Source organism: Dreissena polymorpha, chromosome 11 (genome assembly GCF_020536995.1).
Source record: "Dreissena polymorpha isolate Duluth1 chromosome 11, UMN_Dpol_1.0, whole genome shotgun sequence".
NCBI lineage: Eukaryota > Metazoa > Mollusca > Bivalvia > Myida > Dreissenidae > Dreissena > Dreissena polymorpha.
The window spans coordinates 28,899,578-28,920,501 of record NC_068365.1 but is presented as its reverse complement, the minus strand read 5'-3'; the positions used below and the strand labels follow the sequence as shown (position 1 = coordinate 28,920,501).

At 36.1% G+C, this 20,924-nt stretch overlaps 2 protein-coding genes across 6 annotated transcripts in view; both read right to left on the bottom strand.

Moving 5' to 3' along the window:
* LOC127850808 (brefeldin A-inhibited guanine nucleotide-exchange protein 3-like) overlaps positions 1–1,852 on the bottom strand; it is a 58,727-nt gene extending 56,875 nt beyond the window's left edge. For all 3 annotated transcript variants that reach the window (XM_052384132.1, XM_052384130.1, XM_052384131.1), the window contains exon 1: positions 1,701–1,852. The gene's annotated coding sequence lies outside the window, so the exon portion shown is untranslated. The remainder of the gene's footprint in view (positions 1–1,700) is intronic.
* A 5,015-nt stretch (positions 1,853–6,867) lies between these two features.
* LOC127850837 (PRELI domain-containing protein 2-like) lies at positions 6,868–20,887 on the bottom strand. 3 transcript variants are annotated; one of them, XM_052384183.1, is made up of 6 exons: positions 20,701–20,887; positions 19,734–19,791; positions 14,119–14,192; positions 13,719–13,879; positions 10,706–10,811; positions 6,868–9,280 (listed from the first exon to the last, which is right to left on the bottom strand). In XM_052384183.1, the coding sequence occupies exons 1-6, from the start codon at positions 20,773–20,775 to the stop codon at positions 9,125–9,127; spliced, it is 630 nt and encodes a 209-aa protein (XP_052240143.1). In that variant the 5' UTR covers positions 20,776–20,887; the 3' UTR covers positions 6,868–9,124. The 3 variants fall into 3 exon arrangements, with proteins under 3 accessions (XP_052240143.1, XP_052240144.1, XP_052240145.1); XM_052384184.1 differs by lacking the exon at positions 20,701–20,887 and adding an exon at positions 20,586–20,664; XM_052384185.1 differs by lacking the exons at positions 19,734–19,791; positions 20,701–20,887 and adding an exon at positions 14,995–15,153.
* Between the last annotated feature and the right edge of the window lie 37 nt (positions 20,888–20,924).

Sequence of the window (20,924 nt, the reverse complement as noted above, 5' to 3'; positions counted from 1 at the left end):
AAAATATGTTCAGTTGATCTAATTTTTAAGTTAAGTTGACCTAATGCCTATTGCAATCGAGTACTATCCCTTTCAGGTGTGATGCCTCGCTAAAAGGTAACCATGGGCATTGTGCATGTTACTGCTGGTGTGTATGGAACTTTACAGTGTAAATATTTACCATTTTGACATGGATTTAACAGGAATTCAAAAAATCTGTGAAGGTACATTGTTTATGGTTGAATTACAATTTTTTGCAATACGCGGTAACCGATGTATCGTGCAGTTACGGAAACAAGTAAACAAAATTTTTGAATTAATGCAAACAAAGCCGCAATAAATGATTTACCTTTACAGATTTATTCAATTCCCGTTATATCCATGCCAAATTTGCTTTTATTTACAGCTTGTTTTACCATGCAAAGCCGATAGTTCAATACACTACCGCAAATAACATCCACTATGTGCGTTGTTTACCTGGTATCAAGATTAGTCTCATTTATAAGACGCGAAAAGAATTTAGAGTTACTTTTTATATGGGCTAAATTCTTACCTATAGTAATATATAATACCTATATAAAAAGTAGCTTAATATTTGAGAGCGTCAACAAGTTGGACTAGTATCGAGATGTCACATCTGGAAAGGAGTGGTACCCGATTGCATTACGCATTATGCCAACAAAACTTCAAATATTCTATTCACTGAACATATTTTTACAAACTGAAACAGTTATTAAACTTGTTTATAACTTCTATTTATATTTAAACAAGTTTTTGTTTTATTGGCCTTTCTTTGTTTGCGACATTGACACATTTATAAAAGGGCTTTGGAATTGTAAAAAAAACTTACATTCGCCATTTGTTCTGATTTTGAAATGCATTTATACTTGATTTTTTTTTATTTTGGTAGTGTTTGTATTTATTTTCAAGCATAGTTATGTAATTAAAACAAAATACTCGGAGTGCATGGGTTTGATGTCATCACAAGAGCCGTGTTCTTAATCTAAAAAAAGTAATTGAAATTAGGACAACCTCGATATAAGGGAATCATACGATATAAAAAATATTTTCATTTACAGTCATGTCATAACAAATTAGTAAACATGACAACTACTTATTGCATTCAAAAAGCTCTTTTTATTGATAAAAAAGGATTATCAAATTACGAATTTTGTTTAAAAATAAATCAAATGCAAACATAAATAATATCGTCTATGATAAGTGATGTCATGTTAATGTTAAATGCCAGTGATACAGCAAACCAAAGACCTATCAATGTATATTGAATTTGAATCATATTAATGGATAGGTCTTTTACTGTTCGAGCAAACCAGACAAGACAATACCATAGGCGCTCGATGTCAATGACAATGTTTTATTTTTAAAAAAAAATATTTTTTTTAGTTACCTGTTGTTTATTATAATGCATACACATACTAAATTAATAAAAATCTTCCGTCAAAACGTCATCTTAAAAAAGATGGTTCGACTATGTATGTATAGATATTTATGTACAATATTTATGTACATAGTCGAACTATCTTTTTTTAAGCAGACGTTTTGTCAGAAGATTTTAATTAATTTAGTATGTGTATGCATTATAATAAACAACGGGTAACTAAAAAACAAATAAATAAGTAAAACATTGTCATTGACATCGAGCGCCTATGGACAATACGCACATTTTGCACATTTTATTGCGATTAAATTTTAATACTTACCATAATAAACATTATCAATGCATCTTGTTTCGATGTTTTATAAAACAGTGCTGTAAGAAAAGGTTCATATGTTACAATCATACCCAAGCAATATTTAACATTTTACATATTGCTGCTGAGACTTGGCATATCGCTTACATCCATTCCATCAATATCGCTTACGTCAATTGATGACATAAATAATAAAGGCTACACTACACTATATTTTTCAGAAATACTGTAACAGAAAAACTCCACGAATAGACGTCTTGCCATCGCATTGTTGCGTTCAATGACTTAGTTTTTTTAACATCACAGCAAGGAATACTTATAACTCAAAATGTTTTCAGAACTATTTTTGTGATAATTTTATATTATGTTTATGTATTTCCCCGGACATTTTATATATAAGGATCTGTATAACATGTATGGCATTGCACAAAATACGTTTTGGTTTTGATTGAAATAGATCGGTTATTTGCAATAAATTAACCGATACCAATTGGTGGACAAAAACCGCTCCATAGGGAATTCAACTGCCACCCGTACATAGGTCTACTACTGTTTAAGCTGAAGTCTGACTATTATTTTAATTTTAATTAAGGACTGCAGATATTTACGAAAAAAAACATATTTATAGCTTTATTGTTTAACCCGTGTTTTGGACATAACGTTGTAAGAAACTATTTTGCTACACAATCTTTGTGTTTATAACACCGCAAACCTAATGAGATAATCATTGCTGTTTTAGAAATACTGTTGGCCTAAAATACGTTGTTTGTTTGCGTTTTCTGACATTGTTGATTAGCCTGTGCGGATTGCATAGGGTAATCCGGGACGACACTTTACGCACATGCATTATGCCCAGTTTTCTCAGAACAAGAAACATTCCATTTTACATTCTTATCAAAGTAGTCATTCACTTATGTATCGTATCAAAAATAAACGAAACGATTTGCCGACATAATTATTTTGTGGCGATGACAGCGGAAACAAAGAACGTTCTCTTAGTCTTTGCGATTATCAAAGATTATTTATTCGATTGTTACATCAATTAAACATGCAGCCAGTATAATATACATGATTTATAGTTTTACTTTTCTCCTCATTTGTAAATATTACTAATTCCGCGATAACAGTGAGACATATGTGTAGGTGTATTGTTCTCTATGTATTTGTCAGATTAGATAAATCTGAATTTAACTGGAAAAACAAATACTCATCCGAAATTATGACATCATTGGTTTAATAATGAAGCAACCAATGTTGTCTTGTGATCCGTCTACACGAAATGTAATACATGTATCAATAAGATCAAATGGGCTACTGAACAAAACTTCTAACCGAACACCGATCGCTATACATGATATTGTACATTTCATTCGTCCGTTGTCCATGTACGTATTATCAAGTACCCTTTTCAATGTTCACCTAATGTTTAATATACCGGTAATGTTCATAGTTCGTGTATATGTTAATTTTTTATAAGTGGTAAAATCAGCTTGAAAACTCGTATTTAACTTATATGTTTGCATATATTCACGTTACTTTCATAGATAAAAACTCGACGAAGGTCAAAAGCGCCAAACGGCGCTTGAAAAGACCTTAATGCAATGCCACGGCGTCCCCATTGTGCTCTGTCCAGCGCATTGTGCAAACTCCACAAAGTTGCGATCGATGACGTCTCTTTACATTTCAAAATGATCGCAGCGATATGGCGTTCTTGATGTTATGCGTTCTGCGCTGTTTGGAATGTCCGTTACTTCCGCTCGATTGGTCATTGACAGCTCGGGTACTACTGACATGTACCCCGAGTACTCTTTAGTATCCTTACATGTACCCCGGGTACGGTTAATATACTAAAACGTACCGGGAATTTTATCGCTAAATCGCTCGTGGTCGGCTATTTTTTTTAATTAACTATGTTCACATTTATGGCAATTTACTGTTAAATGGCCTCTATATTATCGAAACTCATACTCAAAAAGCATGTTGATGCAGTGTGTTTAAAAAAAAAAGAGAAGTTTGTTTAAGATAAACAATATCGTTTTACGGTAATCGGTAGCGCGTCTTATGACATCGGATTTGGGCGGGTACAGTCTAATCTCGACCGGGTACGTTTAAGTATATTTACCGTACCCGGGGTACATGTAAGTATACTTAAGAGTACCCAGGGTACACATAAGAAGTACCCGAGACGACAATGACCAATCGAGCGTTACTTCCTTTTCGTGGAGCCTCCTTACGGAAGCCGTACGATTTTGTACGGCTTTATAGCATCGTAGCATGTACTACCGGTAGTTTGTAATATGTATAGTAAACAGTCATTGGATTTACAAATGGTTCAATCAAGCTGAGACTTTAGTTTAATAACAAGCTTGCTCAGCGACGGTGTTTAAAGCGGTGTGGTTATTACATTGATAGGGATATTTATTTATTGTCTGAACCATAGATCGCTCAAAATTCCTTTGACATACACACGTGTCCGTTAATAAATTAAAATGTCCGTACGCTCATTCGTTTGTTCATCCGTCCGTTTTTTTCGTTTGTTGATCTACCCGTTCGTTTTTCAAGTAACCCGTCCGTTCGTTCTTTAGTTCGTCCATCAGTTTGGATATTTTTCATCCGTGGATTCATTCATTGCGCCGTTCTTTGTTCTATATTATCTTATACTCATACAAAGGTAAAGTAAATGATTCATTTTCAGTACCTAGAAACAACATGTTGTTATTCATTATCACTTGATTGTTCCATAGATACAATTTCATGGTTTAAGTTGTAAATAAACAAGCGTACTCATGTTTCTTTAAGTATAACCCTAGGTGAGATCATTCATAATTATTGCTCATTGTGATTTCTTTGTTGGACACTGTTCAATATCTAATTGTTAATGGTCTTCAATTGAATACAAATCCCGTATACAAATAAAAACAATACAGTGTGTCATCTATCTATTATAAACCCACTAATGACCCAGTGTGCATATTATTGCATTTTGAAAACTGGTATAATCCAATAATTGTTAGGATATATAAACTTACTTGCCCCCTTTAAACTACTGACATAATTTAGATTGCATTACTCTCTAAAGGAAATAATACCTATAACTGGTAAGTGTTCTAATATTTCTGTGATTTTTCTCTCAACTATTGTTGTAGGATTTCATTTTGCGTCTTAATATTACATAATCCGGCATTTAAGTTTACACCTGTAACCATTATTGTTGTTGATACTAATTACACTTGTACTTGTATTGTTAAATTGAAGTATATGTTTAAGAAGGGTCGTTATAAGCGAAAATGGAACGGCAAACTTTAAAACTGATTCATATGATATTAGCGCTCGTTTATTTCTTTATGTTGGGCTTAATCAATAAAAAGGCATGGGCCTAAATGAGCCGCGTAATCCGAAAATGGGCCTTATGCCATATGCATTTGTGCAGCCTGGTAAAGAGGTACCCTGTCCGCTATAAAGTCACGCAATGTTTTGCGGTTCTCTTAGTGGGCTGTCCGGTTAGCGCAGTGGTTGGCTTAAGCGTTTCTCACCTGGGCGACCCGGGATCAATCCCCGCTCCCGCCGCAATATAGCTTGGTTAATGGTCACCACACAAGACAGTTTGGGTTTCCCCTGAGTACTCCGGTTTCACACACAGCAAAAGACCACATCATAATTATAAAGCGTTCATTAACAAGAGGACCATGATGGCCCTGTATCGCTCCACTGTTTTTTTTATGCGAAAAAAGCGTGCAATGCGCATGGGTTGAAATGTACTCAAGCATGTGACTTTCTCTTTCTATCCCCCGTCCCACTGGGCGCTTGAAGTTGGAAGGGTGAGTTTTTATTAATGGAAAACGTTACTACGGTGTTAAATAGGCCTTATTTAAGCATATGTTAATTTTTGTGACCCCCGGGGCAGGGTCAAATTTGACCCCAGGGGCATAATTTGAAAAAAACTTGGTAGATAATTTTTTTTAATACAAACCAAATTTGGTAGAAATAGGACCAATGGTTATGGACAAAAAGATTTTTAAAGTTTGCACAAAATAGGTCCAATATAAGCATATGTTCAATTTTGTGACCCCTGGGGAACGGTCAAATTTGATCCCATGGGCCTTATTTGAACAAACTTGGTAGAGGGCTATTAGATGTCACTACATACCAAATTTTGTAACCCTATGCCATACGGTTATGGACAAGAAGATTTTTAAAGTTTGCACAAAATAGGCCTTATTTAAGCGTATGTTCATTTTTGTGAGCCCCGGGGCAGGGTCAAATTTGACCCCAGGGGCATAATTTGAACAAATTAGTAGAGAACTATTAGATGTCACTACAAACCGAAATTGGTAGCACTAGGCCCCATAGTTATGGACAAAAAGATGTTTAAAGTTTGCACAAAATAGGCTTTATATAAGCATATGTTCAATTTATTGACCCCGGGGCGGGGTCAAATTTGACCCCAGGGGCATAATTTGAACAAATTTGAAAGAGGTTCACCCCAGGAACATTTGTGAGAAGTTTTATCAGAATTGTAGTTTAGGAGAAGTTTAAAGAAAAAGTTAACGCACGCACGCACGGACGCACGCACGGACGACGGACACAGGACCATGACATAAGCCCCGCTGGTCTCTGGCAAGTGGAGCTAAAAATCAAATAGCTGGATATAGAATTTATAATTAGTCCCAACATTCGTGATACCTTGTAGGAGTGCTCAGACACGCTTCGAGTCTTTAAATAACGTAACCTCAGGCGTGAAGGGCGCCATAAACTTCCAAATACACACGCGTGCACGTGGTTTCAGTGTTTGCTGGCTAGACAACGCTAACACGCCGGTGGCGTGAGCTACGTTGGCCCCATATGGCACAAGATCCATTTCGGCACAACGCGGCTCATATATTCTTGAACTACTTCGTAACACACATTTTAAGTAAATACTAGTATATTAAATATAAGTTGGTACGCTCATAAACATCGTGCAATAAGGTCATGCGCGATATGCAGTTTGTATATTGGTTCTAGTAATTTTGATAAGCGGATCGGTTAATAGAAAGAACATGTAATAAAATGTATTTGATCCGCACAAATCGGTTCATTAGCTACACAAAGAATATGCACAATAACATAAAAACTATAGAAATGGTTAATATGAATGTATTTGTTATAAATCAATAAGTAGATAACAACAAACAAGTTTCAAAATCAGATTTTAATAACATCACATTATTCGTCATTTTTTAAACAAATACTTGTTTTTGGTTCCTTTTAAATTTTTAAGGCATAAAGGTGCTCAAAATGTGAATGGCCATTTAAGCTTACAGTCCTGTACTATTGGATCAAGTTTTTAAGTAAAACAAACAACAACAAAATTTCAAAGGCGAGTTAATGCAGCATACATTGTTATGCTTTAAAAGCAATTTTTTAAATGTTTAAGAAAATACGTTGAGTGTGATATATTTATTTTAGTTACATCTAAAGTTAATGATCAACCAGATGCACATATAATAACACTAGATAAACATATTTTTCTGATTTCCAGTACAAAACCAAATGGACACTACATTGTAGACCATTCTAGGATATAAAAAAGAACACATTCAAAATCACTTTCTAAATTCACCAATTGCACATAGTTTACTTTCAGCACATCAAAATATTGAAATATGTCAATATGTCTATACAGATACTCAGTGTCAAAAGTCATATTTATAAAAATGTTTAGCTCTAGATTATCAACTATTATACATACATCAATAATATAAAAATATCGCCTTTTATCATACCACCACATTGATATCAGCCTGATATAATGTTGCCTGATATATTTTTTATATCATGGTCCACAGGAAGTTCTTATATCAGTCATGTGTGGAGGATGGTCATATATAGACGCCGTTATATTATTCTAAGCCTTGCCTGATACATTGTGAAAAGATCAGGCAGTATTCTCTATGTAACTACGCAGGCAAAATAAGTCAGTTTATGTAAAACATAATTAGGCAAGAGATGCTATACATTTATAAAAACATAATTGACAGTATATATTTTCATACATATGGCAGTGGTAAGATTGTCTACTTGACTAGAATCACTGTGAACCAATAAGCAAGCTGTATTTCTGTAATATCCATAGTAACAGTTGGACATCTGGGCATGTTAAAAACTTATAAATTAGTTTTTATTTCTGGTTATTGGCTTTTTTTATTGCATTTTGCTTTGTTCATTTTTAATAAAACATTATTGGTTAAATGTTCAACCAATATATTTACAATGCAAATGTGGGAACACAAGTTAATATACTTAAATATTGATTTGTACCTGTTTATTTAGTGGTGTGTTCTTTTCCATGTACTTAATTGTAAACAGCTTTAGGCATAGTAACAAAATGGGCTTCAACAAAATGCCTCATTATGTGTACAAACCTTGACATTGCTATAATCTTGACAGTACAAACAAGATACAAGTAAGATACACACTTTAGAAACAGTCCGCTAGTAGAGAATGGGAATTTGAAAAGAACAAAATGCAAATCTGGCCATGGGCCTGTATTCATTCAGTTCCTTACTAAAACAAAAGGAAATTCTTTTAATTTGTAAAATTCCACAAGAAGCTGACAATTAAAAAAATATTCCTATAATAGGAAGCTGTCATTCCACATTAATATTACAATATAAACCTACCAATTACCTTAGTTTGTCTCTCCAAATAGTGGGTCAACGCATTTTGACACAGTGTCTGCTTTTTCCAGATTACAGCTGACTTTAACTTTATATTTATAAGCTTTATCAGATATTTTAAAGATTAACATTGTGACCAAATTTCCTCAAGGTTGGATGAAAAATGTTGCTTCTAGAATGAACACAAGCGAAATGTTGATTGAACATTACAAACAACAACTGACATGGGGACACTACACTAGCTCACGATGAGCACTTCCTGCTAAGGAGATCGAAAAAACGTACAATGTGTATGAATGATCACAATTTGCATAATTCTATGATATATTTTCATTTCACATTTTGAAGTCTACCCATTTTTTTTTGTCATATAATTGAAAGATGTTCTTGGTATAATTTAAAGAATACACTCCATCACTATTTAAAAAATAATACATATTTGAATGTATATTTTGATATGTAATACTTTCAGTGTAATACTGAGCTTAACATTCATGCTTTAAGATTTTAATGAATAAAGTCAATAACAGATTCAAATTAAAGATTTTAAATTAAATATCAGTGCATCACCTACAATAGGCAGTTGCTTTGTAAAATTAACATTAATAGTTCATATAACTTTTGTTGTTATTTTATTTAATATAAGAAAACAATAAGTAAACTTTGATACTGCACAAAACTTAAACAACTTGCAAACACTAAAAGTGCTACTTGACTAGGAAAAGTTATAGGATTTAAATGTAGAGTATTCATCAAGTACATTCACATGCAGTGTTAACAGAATAAGATTAGATGGAAGTCTGAAAGACTTGGGAACACAATTTGTGGTGGTGCAGCCTTCGTAGAAACGACCTCCTTCTTGTTAAGATTGTCTTCAAATGAATTGGTGTCCTTCATTTCCATTAATCTGTCCTCCATTATTGCAAAACCCTGAAATTAACAATAAATGGGATGAATTATTATGGCATATGTTCTCTTAACAAAATAAAATTTATGAATATGCACATTTATGATAATTCTATTTAATTCTTTCTTTAATTGAACTTCTATATTTTGTCACCCAAAGTTTACATAGTACAAGCATAAAATAAAAATCCATGAATTGCACAAAACATTCACAAGATTGACGACTTCTCACAAACAAGAGCACCGCATAAGGGGTGCCAACGCTCGGCTGCGGGTGCATTTTTTAATAAATGAAAGCTTGTCAGAATTTTTTTTTTTTTTGTTTGTTTGTTTTTTAGAGGTCAGAGTGACCTTCACCTTTGACCAGGTGACCCAAATATGGATGAGGTTTGTGGAACTCATCAAGGTGCAGCTACATATGAAGTTTCAAAGTTGTAGGTAGAAGCACTTTGATTATATAGCCAATGTTCAAAACCTTGACAAAATCTTAAGGTTTTAGCACGACGCGGACAGCCGACGACACGACATGACGAGCTGGCTGTGACAATACCTCGGTTTTTCTCCGAAAACGGCCGAGCTCAAAATACCTGTTTAAAGGTCTGGATTAAATCATCTTATTTTTAATCATTCAGAAGTGCTTCGAGCAATCTGGCTTGTTATTACCCACCATCATAATTATGTGACCAATATTGGAAATACAATATAAGCTATTTCAGTTAGAGGGCACACACTCTTTATACCTTCAATTTTTCTTAATTCAAGGGCCATTATTCTGAAGCACATCTACCACTTTATTTGTGTTTCAAAATTTAACAGGATATTATCCCCACAAACATTATCAGCAAGTTTGATGATGATACCATAAACACTAAATTATAAGTTGAGTTCTACAGCAGAAAGGTAAATCAGGCCAATTGTGTTAATATTTCAAGGGCAATAACTTAGAATTGCTTCAGGGTGGTTATCGCACTTTGTTGTAATAGCTTGCCAACACAATTTTCTATCTAGCTTTATAATGATATAAACTTTTTTGAAATAGAGAGCAGACAAAATGGTCCTGGACTAAAGCCGCATGCAAACTGGACCGCCCACTGCAAGAGTTCTATAAAAATGTCCCTTTTTTTGAACAGCATTAAAAATTGAACATCGTACAACAAAGGGCCTGCATTAAAGGAAGTTTTGGAAACATACTCCCAGATTTTGTTTCAGGACCCCCAAAATTGCAAACATGGAAAAAAAAAAAAGATTTAAAAAGAATTCTGAAACGAAATTGAAATTCTAAAATGCACATGACCAACGCTGTGCAACACTGCAAAACATTCAAATATTATGAGCTTACATTCAATATCAGAGGCCATCAAGTCTGCACTTCCACATTAACAAGTAATGCAAGCCCGGACAATATATAACAATATAATATACACTATATAACCACATGTAGCCACATACCCTCCTTATACCAGCATACAGAAACGTCTCTGCAAACATCTCTATGACTCTGCCAAATGGTCCAATGCCATGGATATCAATAATTCCCTCTTGGGCCATTACTGTCCTACAAATACATGCACAACATTTATATTACAGGTATAATTAAAATTGATATTACATTGTATAATTAAGCATATATCATACAGACATAGGGGTCCGGCTAGCTCAGTTGGTAGAGTGCTGGAATACAAATCCCAGGATTGCAGGTCCAATGCCAGGCCAGGCCTCATAACTTGTGTGTAGGATTGGTCATGAAATCCTTGTGAGGGCCATTGTCTGCATTTGTCTGATTCAAGTAGGGCCATTGTCCCAATACGTCTGATTCAAGTAGGGCCATTGTCCCCATACGTCTGATTCAAGTAGGGCAATTGTCCCCATTTGTCTGATTCAAGTAGGGTCATTGTCCCCATACATCTGATTCAAGTTGGGCCATTGTCCCCATATGTCTGATTCAAGAAGGGCCATTGTCCCCATATGTCTGATTCAAGAAGGGCCATTGTCCCCATATGTCTGATTTAAGTAGGGCCATTGTCCCCATATGTCTGATTCAAGAAGGGCCATTGTCCCCATATGTCTGATTCAAGAAGGGCCATTGTCCCCATATGTCTGATTCAAGAAGGGCCATTGTCCCCATATGTCTGATTCAAGAAGGGCCATTGTCCCCATATGTCTGATTCAAGTAGGGCCATTGTCCCCATATGTCTGATTCAAGAAGGGCCATTGTCCCCATATGTCTGATTTAAGTAGGGCCATTGTCCCCATATGTCTGATTCAAGAAGGGCCATTGTCCCCATATGTCTGATTTAAGTAGGGCCATTGTCCCCATATGTCTGATTCAAGAAGGGCCATTGTCCCCATATGTCTGATTTAAGTAGGGCCATTGTCCCCATATGTCTGATTCAAGAAGGGCCATTGTCCCCATATGTCTGATTTAAGTAGGACCATTGTCCCCATATGTCTGATTCAATAAGGTCCATTGTCCCCATATGTCTGATTTAAGTAGGGCCATTGTCCCCATATGTCTGATTCAAGAAGGGCCATTGTCCCCATACATCTAATTCAAGTAGGGCCTTTTTCCCCAAACGTCTGATTTAAGTAGGGCAATTGTCCCCATATGTTTGAATCAAGAAGGGCCATTGTACCCATATGTCTGATTTAAGTAGGGCCATTGTCCCCAAACTTCTGAATCAAGTGTGGCCATTGTCCCCATATGTCTGATTTAAGTAGGGCCATTGTCTCCATATGTCTGATTCAAGAAGGACCATTGTCCCCATACGTCTGATTCAAGTAGGACCATTGTCCCCAAACGTATGATTCAAGTAGGGCCATCGTCTCCATATATCTGATTCAAGAAGGGCCATTGTACCCATATGTCTGATTTCAGTAGGGCCATTGTCCCCATATGTCTGATTCAAGAAGGGCCATTGTCCCCATATGTCTGATTTAAGTAGGGCCATTGTCCCCATATGTCTGATTCAAGAAGGGCCATTGTCCCCATATGTCTGATTTAAGTAGGGCCATTGTCTCCATATGTCTGATTCAAGAAGGACCATTGTCCCCATACGTCTGATTCAAGTAGGACCATTGTCCCCAAACGTATGATTCAAGTAGGGCCATCGTCTCCATATATCTGATTCAAGAAGGGCCATTGTACCCATATGTCTGATTTAAGTAGGGCCATTGTCCCCATATGTCTGATTCAAGAAGGGCCATTGTCCCCATATGTCTGATTTAAGTAGGGCCATTGTCCCCATATGTCTGATTCAAGTAGGGCCATTGTCCCCATACATCTGATTCAAGTAGGGCCATTGTCCCCATATGTCTGATTCAAGTAGGGCCATTGTCCCCATATGTCTGATTCAAGTAGGGTCATTGTCCCCATATGTCTGATTCAAGAAGGGCCATTGTCCCCATATGTCTGATTCAAGAAGGGCCATTGTCCCCATATGTCTGATTCAAGTAGGGCCATCGTCTCCATATGTCTGATTTAAGTAGGGCCATTGTCCCCATATGTCTGATTCAAGAAGGGCCATTGTCCCCATATGTCTGATTTAAGTAGGGCCATTGTCCCCATATGTCTGATTTAAGTAGGGCCATTGTCCCCATATGTCTGATTCAAGTAGGGTCATTGTCCCCATATGTCTGATTTAAGTAGGGCCATTGTCCCCATATGTCTGATTCAAGAAGGGCCATTGTCCCCATATGTCTGATTCAAGAAGGGCCATTGTCCCCATATGTCTGATTTAAGTAGGGCCATTGTCCCCATATGTCTGATTCAAGAAGGGCCATTGTCCCCATATGTCTGATTTAAGTAGGGCCATTGTCCCCATATGTCTGATTCAAGAAGGGCCATTGTCCCCATATGTCTGATTCAAGTAGGGCCATTGTCCCCATATGTCTGATTCAAGTAGGGCCATTGTCCCCATATGTCTGATTCAAGAAGGGCCATTGTCCCCATATGTCTGATTCAAGAAGGGCCATTGTACCCATACATCTGATATAAGTAGGGCCATTGTCCTCATATTTCTGATTCAAGTAGGGCCATTGTCCCTATACATCATTCAAGAAGGGCCATTGTCCCCATATGTCTGATTCAAGAAAGGCCATTGTCCGCATATATCTGATTCAAGTCGGGCCATTGTCCCCATACATCTGATTCAAGAAGGGCCATTGTCAGCCACTGGCATACCAGCTTACTCAGGAAAAGTGTAAGTTGGTAAACTGACCAATGTGATATGACTGAAATATTGTTGAAAACTGCATAAGAAGAAATTTAACAAGAAAAATACAAAAAAAAAACATAAAGACGAACAACTACATTAAATATAACATTTAAAAGGACCTATAAAAAGGTTGGCTAACTTACAATCTTTGAATGTTCTTTCAAATCATCACACATTTTGTTTAATATATCAGATACAGCACTTTTAGCATTTCCAAACCTAGATATCAATAGGAATCAATCCAATACCAGTCAGGGTTTTCAGCATGTGGTCGAAACACAGACTGTTCTCGCAAACTAGCATATGTTTCCCATGTAAGATTCTTGCTTTTCAAGGACAGCTCTTTCTCTCTGCAATTCAGCCAGGACTCTTCCTCCAAAAGAATGGCAGGTTCATTCAGAACTGGAATCTGAATATTTTTTAATGTCATTATATTATTTGCCTTGGTTTTTCAACTGCTCATAAACAAAAGGTGCCACTACAACATTTTATTCATTTTATAAAGTTTATTACGATCAATTTTTGCCAGGGAAAGGCTGTTACTATATCAATAAAAATTTAACGTAAGTAGCCAGTATTTGTGTTATATGATACAGGATCGATCGTCTAACTCTTACAAATCATACAAAAATTGTAATATTTACTTACTCTTCTAAGTATACCAGGTATCGGATTCAAACAATGTGCTATGCTTCTTCTGTAAGTGGTCCATTGTTTTGAATCTGAAAATGAAATAAAAACAAACGTGGATAAACATTGATAACCACTTTAGTGCAAAACATATAATTTCGATTACACATTTATTTAAATTATGTCCAAGTGAGATTAATCTATATGAATATGTACATACAAAAATGCCATCAGCAACACCTGTGCATGAATCAAAGTATTTTTGCAGTAAGGCAAAGTTGGTGTAATTAAAAAACTGTTTATTTCTCGTCAACCAATAAAAGTCTTTGAACTTAGTTCAAATAAGATCAATGTGTAAGTGAGGTTGGATGCTGTCGGACACAGATTGACTAACTGAGTCTTAATGCGTGAATGGGTGTTGCAATAAGCAATCTTGGAGGTACATAAATGAGTAATACTTACTAGAATTTATTAAAACCAGGAAAATGTAAGTTTGAACATTAAAAACGAGTGGAAATGGATAATGAAAGTGTTAAAGGAAAGAAGCAGTGCTTTCCACAGGAATTTTTTCAGGCGCCCCGGGCTTACAGGGGTGGCTTCGTGAGGGGTGTTCCCTCCAGATGTTGATTTTTTTTAATTTAACGTGTCAATTGACATTCTGTGGTGCATTATAACTTTAACAAAAACAGCTTCAAAAGACGTCATTTGGTGCGCTATGACTCTTCAAGAAAACCCCCCCAGCTATAAAGTCATTGATAAAGACATTTTTTAATAATTGTTTAAAATTTTTCCACAAAGATAGTAAAATCACTGCCCGAACAATTCCCCAATACATCCGTATCAACCCGACTCTATCACTGCATACTTACTACTTTTCAAGTTTCTATTTATTACCCAATAATCCCATTTTAAAAAGCACTTTCTGGTAAATATTGACGATAAAAGTGCTCAATATTTTCTTTTACACAAACGTTGCCAGTTTTCCTAAGTTCAAATAAATTTCGGCATAAGCGACTATTTATAGATTTGATGAAATATTGCCACTGAACATGTGCAAATCCTTTGACATGGTGTGTTGTGCTTGTTAATACAACGCTCAATACACCCTCACTTTCCATGCACACGACGCGACGTTGTACATGCTGCATAATTTTCGCGCCCTTTTTATTAGCTCGCCTGATTGCTCAGGTGAGCTTTTGTGAGCGGTCTTTGTCCGTCGTCCGTCCGTCTGTCGTCCGTCCGTCCACATTTGTTCGTAAACACTCTAGAGGCCACATTCATTGTCCGATCTTCATGAAACTTGGTCAGAAGATTTGTCCCAATGATATCTCGATCGTGTTCGAAACTGGGTCATGCTGGGTCAAAAACTAGGTCACTAGGTAAAAAAAAGAAGAAAAACCTTGTAAACACTGTAGAAGTAACATTTAATGCCCAATCTTCATGTAACTTTGTCAAAATGTTTGTCTTAATGATATGTTGATTGAGTTCAAAAGTGGTTCCGGTCCGTTGAAAAACATGGTCGCCAGTGGGCGGGGCAGTTTTCCTTATTCGGCTATAGAGAAACCTTGTAAACACTATAGAAGTCACAATTTTTGCCCAATCATCATGAAAGTTGGTCAAAACATTGGTTTTATTAGCTCCACTGGCCAAAGGCCAGCGGGGCTTATGTCATGGTCCTGTGTCCGTCGTGTGTGCGTCCGTGCGTTAACTTTTCCTTTAAACATCTTCTTCTCCTAAACTACTGGTCCAATTCTGATGAAATTTCTCAGGAATGTTCCTGGGGTGAACCTCTTTCAAATTTGTTCAAATTATGCCCCTGGGGTCAAATTTGACCCTGCCCCGAAGGTCACAAAATTGAAAATGTGCTTATATAAGGCCTATTTTGTGAAAACTTTCAAAATCTTTTTGTCCATAACCATTGGGCATAGGGCCATCAAATTTGGTATGTAGAGACATCTAATAGTCCTCTACCAAATTTGTTCAAATTATGCCCCTGGGGTCAAAATTGACCCTGCCCCGGGGGTCACAAAATTGAACATATGCTTATATAGGATCTATTTTGTGAAAACTTTACAAATCTATCGTCCATAACCATTGGACCTAGGGCTATCAAATTTGGTATGTAGTGGCATCTTATAGTCTTCTACCAAGTTTGATCAAATTATGCCCCTGGGGTCAAGTTTGACCCTGTCCCGAGGGTCACAAAATTGAACATATGCTTATATAAGGCCTATTTTGTGAAAACTTTAAAAATGTCTTTGTCCATAACTGTATTGCATAGGGCTACCAAATTTGGTATGTAGTGACATGTATTAGTTCTCTTCTCAGTTTGTTCAAATTATGCCCCTGAGGTCAAATTTGAAACTTCCGCGGGGGTCACAAAATTGAATATATGCTTATAAAGGGCTTATTTTGTGAAAACTTAAAAAAAATTCTTGTCCGTAACCATTGGGACTAGGGCTACCAAATTTTGTATGTAGTGACATCTTATAGTCCTCTACCAAGTTTGTTCAAATTATGCCCCTGGGGTTAAGTTTGACCCTGCCCCGAGGGTCACAAAATTGAACATATGCTTATATAAGGCCTATTTTGTGAAAACTTTAAAAACCTTCTCGTCCATAACCATCGGGCCTAGGGCTATCAAATTTGGTATGTAGTGACATCTAATAGTCCTCTCCCAAATTTGTTCAAATTTTATCCCCTGGGTCAAATTTGACCCTGCCCCGGGGGGTCACAAAATTGAACTTATGCTAATATAAGGCCTATTTTGGGAAAACTTCAAAAATCTTCTTGCCCATAACCATCCGGCCTAGGGCTATCAAATTTGGTATGTAGTGACATCTAATAGTCCTCTACCAAATTTGTTGAAATTTTGTCCCTCGGGTCAAATTTGACCCTGCCCCGGGGTCACAAAATTGAACATATGCTAATATAATGCCTTTTTGGGAAAACTTAAAAAAAAATTCTTGTCCATAACCATTCCGCCTAGGGCTATACAATTTGGTATGTAGTGACATTGTATAGTCCTCTACTTAGTTTGTTCAAATTATGCTTAAAATTACCCTGCCCTGGGGGCCACACAATTGATTATATGCTTGTATAGTGCCTATTTTGTGAAAACTTTTAAAATCTACTTGTCCTTAAGCATAAGGCATAGGGCTACCAAATTTGGTAAGTAGTGACATCTAATAGTTCTCTACCAAGTTTGTTAAAATTATGCCCCTTGGGTCAAATTTGACCCTGCCCGGGGGTCACAAAACTGAACATACGCTTATATGGGGCCTATTTTGTGAAAACTTTAAAAATCTTCTTGTCCATAACCATTTGGCATAGGGCTACCAAATTTGGTATGTAGTGACATCTAATAAACCTCTACCAAATTTGTTCAAATAATGCCTCTGGGGTCAACTTTGACCCTGCCCCGAGGGGTCACACAATTGAATAAAGGCTTATAAAGCGCCTATTTTGTGAAATCTTTAAAAATCTTCTTGTCGAAAACCATTCGGACTATGGCTACCAAATTTGGTATGCAGTAACATCTTATAGTCCTCTACCAAGTTTGTTCTAATTATTTGTTCAAATTATGCCCTTTGGGTCAAATTTGACCCTGACCCGCGGGTCACAAAATTGAACATTATAATTATACACTTATATTTTGCTTATTTTGTGAAAACTCTAAAAAATATTCTTGTCCTTAACTCTAGGACCTAGGGCTACCACATTTTGTATGTAGTGAGATATAGTAGTCCTCTACAAAGTTTGCTCAAATTATGCCCCTGGGGTTAAATTTGACCCAGCCCAGGGGGTCACAAAAGTGTACATGTGCTTAAATAGGGCCTTTATTTAAGTATTTGCACATGTTGACAATATTTGTTTCAGCCTTTTTTTAAGCAGTGGAGCGATACAGGGCCATCATGGCCCTTTTGTTGATATCTCGGACGAGTTCAAAAATGGTCCAGATCGGTGAAAAAACATGGCCGCCAGTGGGCGGTGCATTTTTCTCTATATGTATTTAGTGAAAACATGTGAACACTCTAGAAGTCACATTTTTGGCCCAATTTTCATGAAATTTGGTCAGAACATTTGTTTTTTTTATACGAGAGTTGAGTTCGAAAATGGTTCAGGTCAGTTGAATAACATGGCTGTCGGGGGGGGGGGGGGCAGTTTTCTTGTATTTATATAGTAAAAAAAGCTTGTGAACACTCTAGAAGTCACATTTTTTGCCCAATCATCATAAAACTTGGTGAAAAGATTGGTTTTATTTATATCTCAGATGAGTTTGCAAATGGTCCCGATTTGGTAAAAAAAACATGGCCGCCAGGGGGGTGGGGCAGTTTTCCTTATTTGACTATATAGAGAAACCTTGTGATCGAACACTATAGAAGTCACATATTTTGCCTTATCATTGTGAAACTTAGTCAATACATTGGTTTTATTGATTTCTTGGACTAGTTGGAAAATGGCTCAGATCGGTGAAACACACTTTTTAGCTCACCTGATTGCTCATGTGAGGTTTTAGGATTGGTCTTTGTCCGCTGTCAGTCCGTCCACATTTGGTTTGTAAACACTCTAGCATTCACATTTCTCAAGCATTCTTGTCCAAATTTTCGTTATATTATACAAAATCCTTGTTAACACTCTGGAGTCTAGAGATCACAATTTTGTTTCAGATTTTATTAATCTTGGTCATAATATTTATTTTTGTAAGTTTGATGTTTGGTAAGGGGGGTCAACTCAAAATAAAGGTCACCATTTCAAATCTTACATAAACAAAAACACTCCATACGCCAGAGTTTTGGTTCAATAATGATGAAACTTGACCAGGATGCTTGTCTGGTCAATATCTAGGACAGGTCAAGTTTGACATTCTGTTAACATTGAATGAACCGACTCCTCTCAGGTGGTCGAACTAGGGCCATCTTGGCCCTCTTGTTGAGACAAAGGGTCAACACAAAATAAATAATCACTGTTTATTTGAAGCAAGAATCGGTTAACGTAGAGTTAACATTTACATTCGGAAGTGGGTTTCGGATTACAAATTTATTTATGCTCATTTGAGACTTTAAGAAAACATTAACAGTTGCATAATGAATTCAATGAATTTGTTAAAACGATTTACGATTCGAGTAAATTTTTTGACAGTATTATTCATGAAATGCACAACTTCCATGAGGATTATAGCCATCATCAGTCTTCTAAGCCAAGATTTCTGTGGCAATTACATGTACTTCACGAGTCGTCTGCATGATTTAACTGCAGGTAGTTCCTGCCTATGAGTGCTGTCGCTTATACAAAGCGTTCGCTCTCATTGGCCAATATTGATTTTCCAATACAGCGACGCTCCGCCCTTAAGCAGGCTTTAGATGGGTAAAGCGTTACATGTAGTTGACAGAGGATCGTAAATCGGCTTTCAAATTTTTCTGCGAAATCAATATCGCTTTGATCTTAAGAATGGATAGTTGCAGTAACAGCCAAATTACACTGATTGGAAAATTTCAGGCGCCCCGCGGACTCTGATTTCGAAATTCAAGCGCCCTGGCGATGGACCGTTAAATGGCCTGTGGAAAGCACTGAAAGAAGCAATGTGCAAATGGATAGACCATCATTTGAAGAGGATATTATTTAAGAGATACCTTCTTGGACCTCTTTTAACTCCAATTTCTTCACAAACTTCTCTTTGTCAGAGGGATACTGAAAAAAGAAGATTTGGAGACAATAAATACCCCACATTTTTACCCTAAAGTTTCCATTTAAAAAGTTGTAGTGCGTTTATTAAGCTATGTTTAGTCAAGAAAGGTTTCAAATGTTCATTAATACAACAACACAGTTATGGCAAACATTTTTAATTCAAAAATATTCTGCAATAACAGAGTCATACCAAACATAACTTATTTTGGGGGGGATGGTCCATTATTTGATTATGCGGCTAATTTATAAAATAATAATTTCAATTTAAAATGAACATCATATTTTTTTAAATCTTAAATACTTTGAGATATATATTTATAATGGAATAAAGTTTTGAAGACACATTTTTTTTGCAGAAAGCTCCATATATATGTAAAAAAAATTGAATCTGACAAACGCCAATGTCAAATTTAGCAATAAAACATTTTATTGTTGACACTTATGCAGAAGATGATTCTATGCTTTGAAAGATACATAACAGGCTGATACATGCATTTTTCTAACCTATCTTTTAAATTGAAGCAGTGATGATGGCATATGCGCTATTTATAATATAACCTATTAGAAATGAGCTTAACAGTTCTAAGACTGAAGCGCACATTTTTAGAACACAATTTGATTGAAGCTGTAATATATATTCGAACTAAGATTGTTTATAAAAAAAAATACTTGTTATAAAATATTAATGTAATCAATATGTATTTTTTCTTTTTGAATGATCTCATTATCAAATTATATCTGCTACTTATAGTACTTTATAAATGTATTAAATGTGCAGTTATAAGTGTTGACTTCACCATGTCAGAGGAGATGATGTCAGTATCGGTCATTGAATTAGTGGCTCCTAAAATTATTACACAGTTGCCTGCCAAGAAACATAAAATGAATTCGACGTATCGCGATACAACTTACTTTTGTAAAATGAGCATTCGCCACCATAATCAAAGGATACTTGTAAATATAACTAAGCTCAATTTTTATCACCATTTCTTATTCATGACATTCGAAAATAAGGCCATGTAGACCTTGTACACCGATTATTATGGCATTATGTCCTGATTAATTTGTCCCGTTACATAATAATGACACATTTCTGAGAGACGCTCATCGGATAATAGAAAGTAAAGCTTTTGTTT